This window comes from Petaurus breviceps, unplaced genomic scaffold (genome assembly GCF_028583685.1).
Source record: "Petaurus breviceps papuanus isolate PSGF00001 unplaced genomic scaffold, PetGlider_PUasm1.0 90650, whole genome shotgun sequence".
NCBI classification, from domain to species: Eukaryota; Metazoa; Chordata; class Mammalia; order Diprotodontia; family Petauridae; genus Petaurus; species Petaurus breviceps.
The window spans coordinates 1,671,271-1,684,527 of record NW_027187299.1 but is presented as its reverse complement, the minus strand read 5'-3'; the positions used below and the strand labels follow the sequence as shown (position 1 = coordinate 1,684,527).

The 13,257-nt window shown below is 36.5% G+C and overlaps 1 protein-coding gene across 6 annotated transcripts in view; it reads right to left on the bottom strand.

Moving 5' to 3' along the window:
* The window catches only part of TARBP1 (TAR (HIV-1) RNA binding protein 1), a 110,052-nt gene that overhangs the window by 84,162 nt on the left and 12,633 nt on the right, over nt 1-13,257 (bottom strand). For all 6 annotated transcript variants that reach the window (XM_069064842.1, XM_069064843.1, XM_069064844.1 and 3 more), the window contains exons 7-9: nt 12,637-12,772; nt 7,660-7,756; nt 6,800-6,889 (exon numbers count right to left, since the gene is read on the bottom strand). In XM_069064842.1, the coding sequence (XP_068920943.1) occupies nt 6,800-6,889; nt 7,660-7,756; nt 12,637-12,772 (323 nt within the window). The remainder of the gene's footprint in view (nt 1-6,799; nt 6,890-7,659; nt 7,757-12,636; nt 12,773-13,257) is intronic.

Here is a 13,257-nt window from a genome sequence, read left to right as displayed (position 1 = left end):
CAATTAAAAGAGGAACAGGTATCTTTCACAGATAAGACTAGAGGAATCTTCCAGAGACTTCACAGGAGACTCTCCTCCAGGACTTCCACTACAATACTTCCACCTAGTTAATACAGTATTCTGTCTCATTAGAATTTAAACACCCTGAGGGCAGGGACTGAAGTTCTTTCTGTTTGCATTTATATTCTCAGACCTCAGCTCAGGGCTTTGCACATATTAAGTGCTTAATAAATACTAGTGGCCTCAAACTAAAACCACAAAATTGATAATTACATAAAAATTGAAAAGTTTTTCCACCAATAAAATCAAAACAAATAGAACAAAGGTAGTTGTAGATTAGGGGGGAAAAATCTTTGAATCAAATATCCCTGATAAGATCCTATTAACAACCAAACTATTAACAACCATCAAGCAATCAATAAGTATTTATTAAATAGTGATTGTACCAAACAAGCACTGGAAATTCATGTACAGAGAATAAAACGATTCAATAAAACTTGAAAGTTTACTTCCTAACTGGGAAGAAGAGTACCAATAAAATAGCCACAGCATAAATATGAAATTAATAAATAACTATACCTGTACAAAGTGGTTAAATATTATGAAATAATTCTTTATCTGCTGCATCTATCCCAGATATATATAATGAAAGACAAAGTCTACATGGCTGTCTGTGGGTATCCAATGCATGTCATAAACTGAACAACAGACATTTTTCACCTACTTGGTTTTTCCTGTGAGGATGGTCAGATTAAAGTCTTTTGAGTAGTTACAGATCTCTTCCAGAAGGCTCTGCAGTTACTGCCTTTTGCTCTATGGAATCACATTTTTTTTTTGGTAATAAAAAAACAGATAAGCACAATAAGACCATAAGGGGCCTAGATCATTGAAGCCTTCATTTTATAGATGAAGAAACTGAAGCACAGAGAGGTAGAGCAGTGGATAAAGTACCCAGCATTCAAATCAGATACTTACTAGCCTCAGATGTTTACTAGCTTGTATTTAATCCCTCTGTGATCTATGAAATGGGCATGGTAATCACAGCACCCAGCTCTCATGGCTGTTGTGAGGATCAAATGAGATAATAACTGCAGACCTTAAAGTGCTCTATATGTGCAAGCATTCTTGCTTTTGACAAGTCCAGAGAAGTGATTTGTTCAAGGTCACATGGGCAGTAGATTGTAAAGCAAAGATCTGAACACTAGTCCTCTAACTCTAGTCCCATTGTTCTTTCCACTGTATCACATTTCCTCTATATAACTGGATAAGAGGTAGATGAGATCATTTATTCTCTTTCAGTCATTTGAAAAATTACAGGGACAGCTAGGTGGATCGGTGAATAGAGCACCGGCCCTGGAGTCAGGAGGACCTGAGTTCAAATGTGGCCTCAGACACTTAACACAAAAACTAGCCATGTGACCTTGGGCAAGTCACTTAACCCCAATTGCCCTGCCTTACTCCCTCCAAAAAAGAAAACAAATGACAAAGAATATGACCCATTGCTAAATATCACTTGTGAAGAATGCCTTTCATTTCCATGTAGATTACTCATGTAATGATTTGGGCTGGTGAACTGGTAGTTGTTTGCTGTCACGTTTTGTGTGTGTGTGTGTATTAATAAGGTCCAAGATTTTTTCCACACCTCAGGTATTTTCACTCCTTCTGATGTCTCACATATCCACCTCTCACTATTCTCACAACCATCTCTTCTCCAGCACAATTCTCTTCTAAAAACACCTGGTCCAATCTGGCTATTTTCCATACCATCTTTGTTCTCTTTAGTGTCATTTCTAACTCTCAAATGCAAGACTGTAATCCTAAGGTCCAAATATAATAGAGTCACTGTCCTTGATGATTGAAAGTTTTGTTACAGTAATCTTTACAGACTCTTTTCTATTTGTTATCTTCTTACTATTTTCATCTGTAAGTGCCCTGGGATGATTTTCTTAGTTGGATCTCTTGCTAACCTTTCTGTCCACTATCTCTTTTCTTTCTGAGATGATATTAGCCTTCAAAAGATTTTACAAATAAATTTATATTGTAAACTGGTGTTGCCTTTGGCTACCATCTCTGCTTGTCAAATACATTCCAATACTTTTTAAAAACTGTAATACTTATTTTTTAACACCTTTTAGAAAACTTGTAGAAATGAATACTAATCTAACATCAATTTTATTATTTGCTTTTGAGAATATATCTATGTGTTATCAATAACATAATACCCCCACTCATTTTCCCAACAATAAGTCCGGGCTACAGGCTGCCGGTACCCTCAATTGTTCTCTCACTGCTACCTTTGCTCTCCTCTTTTCCTAGGCTCCCAATAGAAAGTTCTCCTTAGGGAAGAGAAAGTAATTTCCTTTCTTTTCCTGCCTTTTTATCATGCCCTTGACGTAACAAAAAAACCTCCAACGTTTTTTTAAAAGAGTTTTGCTACAAAGCCCTATAAGGAAATATAGACAGAAAAAAAATAAAACAAAAAAGAGAAATTTCATAAGGTCTCAAAGGTCTCCTCAGTCACTTTTGTTTGTATTCTCAGGACTTCTACATTTTTCCTCTAGAATCAGCCCCATATTTCCCTGGCTTTTTGGCTTTTCCTATGTTCTTCCAGAATTCACTCTTGCTTTTTTCCCTTGCTTCCTCAAAGACACTCTAGACCTCTGGGTCTAGAGTGGGACAAAAGGCAGTGTTAAAGTCTCTTCAGTTTCAAGCAGAATTCATCTACAATTCAGAAGATCTACCAGACTATCAGACTCTAGAGACCACCTCTTCCAAGTTTCAGATAACATCTTAAAACTATTTTTAACCACCACAATTTCAAAGAAAAGATATATATATATATATAATATGCATACTATATATTATATATGGCATAATATATAATATAATACATATATACATAAAGATCTAAGTATAAAGTACAAAGTAGACCTTTTAAAAATAATGTTAATTTTGTACCCACTACAAATCAAAATTTCATGTAAGGCCTACCCTTCCAACTTAAGTCTTACTTGAGAAGTAAAAAATATGAGGTTGTTTGTGGGTTCTTTTACTGTATCTTGCAGAATAAAGGTTTTCATAGATAATATAAATACAATTTTAAAGTGATTTCCTTTTTTAAGTATATTCCAATAATCGGCCTCATTCATATACAATTACTCCCACTTATCCAAAGGTTATTTATCCTATAGCCTTAACTCTCTGGGATAAAGTTTAAAACTTTTTTTAATGTTATATAAAAAAATATAACTAAAAGAAATTTTAAAAGCCCTCTGAAGAGCTAAAACAGATACCTCAAAACTTAGGCAATTCATCTCTAAGAGCACAGTTTCCCAAAGTGGGCGATACCACCCCCTAGGGATCACTGGACCAATCCAAAGGGAAGTAGTACCCTCAGGTACAATTGGGGACATTGAGTAAAATAAGGGGGCAATGGAAGCACAAGGAAAGAAGAGAAGAGAATAAAATTTTGAAAATTCATTCTTACATGTTTCACCTCTTGTGTAACAAAGTTAAAAGTCATAGTCATAACATTTTTTTCTAAATAAACACACAAAATCCAAGTTATAACCCACCAGTGATCAAGTCCACTAACAAGCAACAGCTAGCAGACAAGCATGTCACACATTGTCGGGGAGTCCGGTATGTAATCAGCAGGAATATGTGTGTTATGACTTGTTTACAATATGATACTATATGGTTATATGATGCCATATTGCATCATCAAAATTTCAATGCAGAAAAAAACCCATAAATTACCAAATTTAAGATACATCATTTTTTAAATCTTATACTGTTTTGAAATGATGTATTTAAAAAAAAAGAATAAAGAAAAGCAACTGTTAAAGGGTTAAAAGAAAGATTTCCAGGGGGCTCTGAGTAATTTTTTTTTAAGGGGGTGGTAGGCCAAATAAGTTTGGAAACCTCTGTCTAAGAGAAAGCCTTTGGCATTCATTCAAGGCTTTTATTTTTATATGCAGTTTTAACAAATTTAGTATCTGTTGTCATACACAGCAGATCACTAACAACAGATCAGAAAGACCAGAATAAAGTGAGCAAATGAGTGAAGGATGCTATTATAAGCAGACACACCAACATTAGGAATTAATAACTGACAGTCTCACACTGAAGGAATAAACAGAATAATAATTTTAAGGTCCCAGGAAATTTAAAAAAAAAACTTGTCTAGGCCACTTCATGTAAGGCAGACTTTTTCAGACTCCTGAGGCCACTACTGCATTAAAGAATGGTACACAATACATTAAAGAACAATATAATAACTAAACTCTTAATAATGATGATGAATCAGCAACCTACTCCTATAGTACAGAAGCACATTAGAAGCATTTCAGAAATTTTCCATCCATTATGGAAAATGTTAGCCCTCTAAGAGCTTAATTTTAACTATCTGAAAATTTCACTTAATGTGGATTCTTGGGAATTTTGCACATTTGAGAGCCCAATAGTAACAGCATCCTTTTCCTTCCCAACCAGGAGGTAGCCAGAGCACAATCTGCAGCTGTGTGCTTTCATCACTAGATGGCAATCCAGAACTGGTCCAGAAAAATGCTACAACTGATGATTCAGATGCTGCTACTGATGAATGAGTAAATGAATCAATAGAAAGTGAAATGCTTTTGAGGCACTGCAGAATGAACTGATCAGCAAAATCTGCAGCAGGGGAAAACCAGGATTTCGATTCTGTCTGTGGGGAGCTTCTGAGGAAAAGCATATAAAGTTATAGCGACACATTCTCAGCAGCAGATGGAACCAAACAGAAGCTGGGTCTTTCAGGAGTCACAGTGTTCTGCAAACCAGCCAACCTAGTAAATAAATTATTCTATATCTCTCGTATTATTGTTAATGCACAGCTTTATCCCTCTTCCACAGGCAGACTCTGATATACCACTTATATCAATTCATGCTTCAATAGCATGTCGTCATTTAATGTCGATGTTTTGTCTGAATCCTGGTTCTCCGCTCTTCTAATCCATTCTTTTTGGTTTTTTAATTTATTTTTGTTTAATATTTCCCAATTAAGTTTTAAGTTTGGTTTAGGCCACACGTGGGAGTGTTGTGGGCAACATGTGGTTCACAGGCCAAGTATCTGACCCCTCTCTTGTATACTGCCACATACTAATCACTGCCTGTCCACTGGCTACCTTATCAAGTCTAAACTTTGAGTCCAAGTTTGTAAGGCCTTCAATATTCTGGTCTCCTATCAATATGGTCATTACTAGTTAATATTTACACAGCACTTTCAGGTTTGCAAAGTGCTTTTCATGTTACCTCATTTGATTCTCACAACAATCCTACAGGGTAGGTGCTATTATTATCCCCATTTTACAGAAACTGAAGCTGAGAATTACTTGCTCAGTGTCACAAGACTGGTAATTATCTGAGGCAGGATCTGAAATTCGCTTAAAGGAAGTTCTCAAAGAGAACCAGTTCAATCAGCTGCCCCTTTTAAATCCTACTCGTGCCTTCCTGCCCTACTCTTTGCTCATGCTACTATTGTATACTACTAAGAATACCCTCCTCTCCTCACTTTCTACATATCCAAATTCTACTCATACTTCAAGGACAATCCCCATCAAGTCCCAATTTTTTCCAGAATATTTATTCTAACCTAAAATCAATGGCTTTTCTTCTCTTAATTCCTATTGCTATTATAGTCTACATTATACCATTTATCACTTGATTACTGTCCTATCTTACTCCATAACTACTTCATGTTTTAGGTCATTTCCCCAATTCAATTACAGCATCCTCAACATTTCTTTTGTATTCTTCACACTAAAAAGCACAACACTGAGTAGGAACTCAACCAAGAATTTGTATCTGGAAAGAAATGGGGAATTCATTCTATATTCTAGGGACAGATAACTAGAAGATCTCATGCTACTTGTTCTCCTGCCACACTCAGTCTCCAAGTAAGTACCACCTTTCTTTGAATTTGAGTGGGGTAGGTGCCAAAAATCTTTTTAAACCCCTCCAAAGCTGACTTTTGTTATGAATATTTTGTTCAACTGTTTGTTTTCTCTTCAGTTCTACAGATCTCTCATTTTCTCCCACAGGACTACTTGGCATGTTTAATCCATTAAGTTCAAAACACATCACAAAATTTCTTTAAGCATGTCACTAAATTAAAAACTCCTAATTAAACTGTAAGAAAGGTCCTTGAGAGTGGCATCTATGTTTTACCTTGGTATCCTTAGCACACAGTAGGCACTTAAATATTTGTTCAACTGAATTAAAATACCAAAGAGAACAAAAGAGCAACTAAACAGCCCAAGTTAACTTATTTCCATTTCTAAGCCAACAGATGATACTTATATAGGTGCTCCTCCAGGGTCCCCTCTCAATACCCTTTCTAAAGTCCTCAACTATAGTAACAATCTTGTATGACTTTCCTTTTTGATGTAAGCAAATTTATATTCCCTATGAGTGCTCCTATCTGGAGTTTTCTCTCTTCAATTTCTATCTTCCCTTGAGTCTAACATTTTCCACCATCTCTAAGCTCTATCTAACCAAGTAACCAGACACCAACCAGAGATCTACTCACCACCACAGCCTCTTCTTGTAAACATACCTCTCTGTCAAATATTCTCCTTGGTTCCTCCATAATAATCTGAAACTTTAACTACTTAGGGAAGACTATGAATAATGAATGGAACAGAGTTCTGCTTTTAACTAGCAAAATCATCACTCCATTTTGTATAACTAGTTAGTAATAAATTTACTAGATAGCTATTTTTACACAATTCCAAAGACCTGATCAATTATTTTCAAGTCTTACCTCTGTCCACAGTGCAGTACCTCTGCCTAAGGATTCTTCTTGTCTCAAAGACATGAGGAAATTTGAGACATCTGAAAATGATACCTTTTCCTAGATAAATATGAAAGAAAATCTTTAGCCAAAAAGATCAAAGTATTTTTAATAAAACAAAATTACTTTGTTAAAAAAAATCAAGTATTTTAGAATTTAAAATATAGCATTACTTTTAATTAAGTCTAAATATAGGAAACCTATTCCTTTAAAATGATATAATCTCACATTTCAAACAAAACAATAAATAATTCTCACATATTATTAGGGAAAAAGTCAACATATCTGCAAATAGAATAGTAGGATTTATTCTATAAACCTATTTCCCTTAAAAATGAAGTTATCATTTGTAAAATATCACATCCAAAGTCTTAACTAAGGATGTTGGTCCTACAAACATCACTTTTAATCAATGAGGTATTGTTCTTTTCTATTAACTTTGTTCATTCAAAGGTTAAATGATTAAAGAAAGTTTTCTCCTAGGTCTAAACTATCTATACTCCTTTAAATGATGGATAAAGGAGATTAAAAAAAAATCCCATTGCTATATAATATGTAGTTTTGCCTCCATGTTGAATTTAACGAAAAGCAAGGAAGCCAGTTACTAGTGGCCCTTCTCTTTGGATCTTTCCATTCCACCTTGGCAACCATATCCTTTCTTTAAGGATGTAAAAGAAATTAAAGGGAAAATTCAAACTCAGAACCACAAGAGCTCAAAAGTAAGAGTTCTTTGCCAATTTGTTTTTCTTAAATCTATACCTTCATGAAGTAACAACTGGGTTCTAAAAGACTTTTTAACTGAAATACTTTTAAAGAAGTAAAAAACTTACCACATCTATCAAATTCATAGCTGTTTGAAGAAGGTAGCACTGAGCTGCTCCCCTCAACAGAATCTGATGTGTGATCATAGTACACTGAAGAACATCCCTACAACCAAACATTCCTTTAATGTACACTTCCACATTTATGTATTAATAATAGCCCTTAAATTATGACTCATAAAAAGTGTCTGTGCACTGATAAAAATTAATATTTATATTTTATCTCATTTCTTATGGTAAAAAGTCATCATTTAAGATTTTTTTTATTCCTGATTTTTAATTAAGACTTCTACCATCAAAGCTTACTTTAAACCTGAAATATTTATTCTTTATTACCTAGAAACTGATGTTTACATAAGCAAAGTTATCTAGTAATTTCACAAATCATAGATTTTACAGTGTTATATAGTTAGAGGCCACCTAATTCAATCCCTTCATTTTACAGATGAGGAAATAAGGTCTGGAATGGTTAAAAAACTTGTCCAAGATCAAATATATAGTAAACAAAGTGGCAGGATTTGAACACAGCTCCTCTGACTATAGCTTCCCTGAATGACACCAGAGGCAGTGTTCATTACACTGAACCATGCTGACTGCTATCTTCCTTATTTTGATATTTAAATTAAAATTTTGGAGTTGTTTGACCCAGAATTACAGTAAAATGCAGTAAAAGGTATACTGGCCTTGAAGCAAAGAGTTAAGTCTGAATCCCATCTCCAAAGTAGTGGGCCAGAGTGACTAGAAGGATGGTTTAATAGAAAAGTTAGCGAGAAAGATAAATGAGTTCTATTTTAGACCTGTTGAGAGTTTGAGATACCTATAGGACATCAAATTCAAGAAGTCCAAAAGTCAATTAATAATATGGGACTGGAATCAAGGAAAGAGTAGGGCTAGATACATAGATGTGGGAATTATCTACAGGGAGATAACTGAACCCTAGAAAGATAATATTCAGCTAAAATTCAGGACAGAAATTTAGGAGACCCCCCATAGTTAGTAAATCAATTGGAGAGGAATAGAACGCTTTCCTTGCTGCAGTGAGGGCCCAGTTGAGATTACATAAATTTGCTGTAGATCTAATCAGTAGTTTCCTGATGTCCCTAAATTTTGTTCAGCAGCACTTATACAGTAAAAGGAGGGAGACAGTAGGAATAACCCAATGTTGAGCTGTGGCAAGGAATGTACAAAGACAGGGCAAGGGGAATTTCACATGTATAACTGATAGATTTCTCAGGTATAATTGAAATCATACTGCTTACTTGCCTCCTCAAAGGGTAGAGGAGGTATTAAAGGGAGGAAGAGAATTTGAAACTCAAAATCTTAAAAAAAAAATGGTTAAAAATAATTTAAAAAAAAAGATGGGGCAAAGGGCAACCGATTTGAGAATGGATAACAGTGTAGAGTTTAACTGGTTCACTAAAGAGTTGAGACAAGAAAGGGAAGAGAGCTTAGCTAGTACAGAGGTGACCTGGGGAAGAAATGGAGAACATGATGAGAATAAAGAATAGGTTAGGGGTTATAAAAAAGAGAAAGATGGAATAATAAAGAATGTGATCAGATAGAGGAATTTCAGAGATCATGAAGGAGAAGCAGATCCTCTGCGCGGCTCCAGCTTCCACCTTCCCTAATTCATGTAAAAGGGGACTCTGAACAAACTTTGGAGCTACAGAACCCACAAAATGACACAGAGAAGCTAACCTCCCGCTGAGGACAGCCCAGCAGGCTGGCAGGAATCGGCCAGCACAGCACTCTGGGAACAGATACCAGCTCTACCCTGAGGTTTTAGCCCCAGGGTGGGCCTGACCAGCCACCAGCTGGAGGGACTCCAGATCACCAGCAGCTATGGCAGTCCAGAATTATCAACAAAAAGATGCTAAGGACAAAGTGAGAGGTCAGGGCACTGTGGACTTTGGGACCCAGTAGTTGGGAGTGCCTAGGCTTTTGCCCCCAGGGTGAGAAGCTGCTGAGGAGCCGGGGCTGCCCCCAAGTGGCAGCTTCAGCTCCTGGCCTGCAGAGTGTAGGGGGACCAAGCGACCAGTCTGAGGGATAATCGCTCTTGCTTTAACCTGCTTGGATCTGGATTGCAGCCTAGGGTGGAAGTCCTGGGGTGTGTCCAGCTTGCCAGAGCATGTGGAGGCTTCAGCAAGGGCACCCAACTAATACCTCCAGCAGCTGAGAAACCCCCAGCTTTTGGGAAGAAAGCTCCCATCTGGTGGCAGAGTCCTACTGTGGCAAAAAGCCCAAGGGTCAAATGATTGAGTGGCGACATAACCAGGCAAAGGAAACAAAGCAAACAGAAGAACCCAACATTAGACTCCAATTTGGGGACAAAAAGGATCAAAGCATGGAACAGGAGGAAGGCAGTGAAGTCAGAACTCCTGCACCAAAAGCTTCAAAGGAAAATACGAGCTGGTTATAGGCTATAGAGGACCTTAAGAAGCAGATAAGAGAAGTGGAGGAAAAATTGGGAAGAGAAATGAGAACAATGCAAGAAAATTACTAATTGAGAGTCAACAACCTGACTGAGGAAAATAACACCTTAAAAAACAGACTAACTCAAATGGCAAAAGAGGCTCAAAAAGGCAATGAGGAGAAGAATGCCTTAAAAAGCCAAATTTGCCATATGGAAAAAGAATCTCAAAAGCTCACTGAGGATGATCATTGCTTCAGAATTAGATTGGAACAAATGGAAGCTAATGACTTTATGAGAAATCAAGATGCTGTTAAACAGATCCAAACTAATGAAAGAATAGAAGGCAATGTGAAATATCTCATTGGAAAAACCAGTGACCTGGAAAATAGATCCAGGAGAGATAATTTAAAAATTATTGGACTACCTGAAAGCCATGATCAAAGAAAGAACCTAGAAATCATCCTCCAAGAAATCCTCAAGGAAAACTGCCCTGATATTTTAGAACCAGAGGGCAAAACAGAAGTTGAAAGAATCCACCGATCACCTCCTGAAAAAGATCCCAAAAACAAAACTCCTAGGAATATTATAGCCAGGTTGCGAAATTCCCAGTTCAAGGAGACAATATTACAAGCAGCCAGGAAGAAACAATTTGAATATTGTGGAAACACAATCAGGATAACCCAGGATCTGGCAGCTTCTACACTGAGGGATCGAAGGGCTTGGAATATGATATTCAGGAGGGCAAAGGAACTGGGATTAAGACCAAGAGTCACCTACCCAGCAAAACTGAGTATCATGTTTCAGGGGAAAATATGGTCATTCAGTGGAATAGAGGACTTTCAAGCATTCTTGATGAAAAAACCCAGAGTTGAATAGAAAATTTGACATTCAGATACAAGAAGCAAGAGAAGCATGAGAAGTTAAACAGGGAAAAGAAATCATAAGGAACTTATCAAAGTTGAACTATTAACATTCCTACATGGAAAAACAATAATTATAACTGATGAAACTTTTCTCAGTATGAAAACAGTTGAAGGGAAGAGAAATACACACACACACACATACACACACACACACGTCTATATATGAGGGTATATGGGCATATGAATACATATGTGAATGTGTGTATATATGTTTACAGGTATACATAGAGGGCACAGGACCCATTTAATAGGAAGGGATGATACTTAAAAGGTGAAATTAAGAGGTGAGAGAGGAATATAATGAGAGGAGATGGGGAGAGACAGAATGGGGTAAACTCTCTCATACAGAAGAGGCAAGGGAAAATGGTTTCAATGGAGGGGAAGAATAGGAAGGCAAAAGGGAATGGGTCAACCTTATACTCATTGAATTTGACTTGGGGAGGGAATGAAATACACACTAAATAGGGTATCTCACCCAACAGGAAAGTAGGGGGGAAGGGGATAAGAGGGGGGATGATGGAAGGGAGGGCAGGCTCGGGGGGAGGGAAGTTGGAAGCACCCACTTTTGAAAAGGGACAGGATCAAAGTAGAGAATAGAACAAGTGGGAGGTGGGATAGGAGGAAGGGAAATATAGTCAGTCTTTTACAATATGTCTACTATGTTAATGTTTTGCATTAGCTACACATGTGCAACCTATACTGAACTGCTTATCTTGCCAGTAAGGGTGGGTGACAAGGGAGGAAGGGAATGAATCTGGAATTCAAAGTTTTAAAATAAAATGTTTAAAAATAAAATAAATGATTAAAAATTTAAAAAAAAATTGAACTCACTGAGAAAGGAAGAAAACTGTCATTACAATAATAGCCATGAGGATCTGAATAGGGCAATAAATGGATAGAGTGTGAAACTCAAAGGAAGAGAGACTGCTTAATGATAGAGACAGAGGGGGAGTTTGGAAGTGGTCACAGGGAGGAAGGAGTATTCCAATCCCCACTCCCCTCTCCCCGCCCCGGCAACCAGTCAGCTGGGCATAATAAAAGAAAGCATATCCAGTACTGGGAAACATAACAAGAAAATGGCGTCATCTGGAGGGATCCAGATTACAGTGATGGCCAGAAGACTGAAGGAATAAGAAACAAAGCCTTAATCACTTAATATCTCCTAAGTCTCAAGTTCCTCATCTATAAAGCATTGATAATATCTATAGTATCTACTTCAGGGGGTTGTTGTGAGGATACAATGAGACAATGAATGTAGGGCACTTTGCAAACCTTTTATTATGCTATACTATATAAATGTACTATATAAATCCAGCTATTATTCTATCTTTACTCCATTAAACACTAACATGCAAAAGTTACTAGAGCTATTTAAAGTGCTTCAGAAACCTGAAGATCTATAGAACATTATTTATATTAATCATACATAAAAGAAAGCATGCCCAGAATAGGCAGCCTTACACTACAGTTTTTTTGTTTTATTATTTTTCCCAGGGTCAAGTACAGATGTGAAAATAAATGGTAGTGTTACCATGGGATCTAACTTCCCAACAGAAAACAAAAACATTTAATTTGTAAAGAAAGCTTAATACAGTGAAGGAAACTTTCACAATGTATGAGCCTAAACATTCACTGAATATAACTGATTACCTGAGAGCAAGGAGGCCTTCTACCCCAAGCACTTTACATCGTGGGATGTGTGCCAGTGCCCTGGACAGGAATAAAATAGGAACAGCACACCAGTGCCTACTTGTCATCTTCTTAATAAATTTCAATAGGAAACTACCTAAAAGAAAAAAAAAACAATAGGAAATAAAGTTTCTAATTTACTTTTCCCCTTCATTAGCTAAGTATTCTGCTTTACTAAAGTTAACTCCAGAATAAAACTAAACTAGGTATTTATATCAAAGTTAAAAAATTCTGAAAGTAATTCAAATTGTATTCCTCACATCATCATTTTACGTTAAGTACACTCAGTAACCATAGTAAAGTACAATAACCATATCGAAAAATTTAGCTGTATCTGCCATATTAAACTCTATAGCATGTTACAAAGTTCAATACCAAAAGGTAGAAAAGGTTATGAAAAAGTCCAACCTATACTCTCTGCAGAGAGAAATCAAAAAATCAAGACTACTTTCTTTAACCAAGTAAATTCAGAATTTTCTTTCCATATTAAATTACATTTTCATTTCTGCAACTTCCGAACTGAAATCTGCTAAATACACACACACACACACACACACACACACACACACACACACACACACA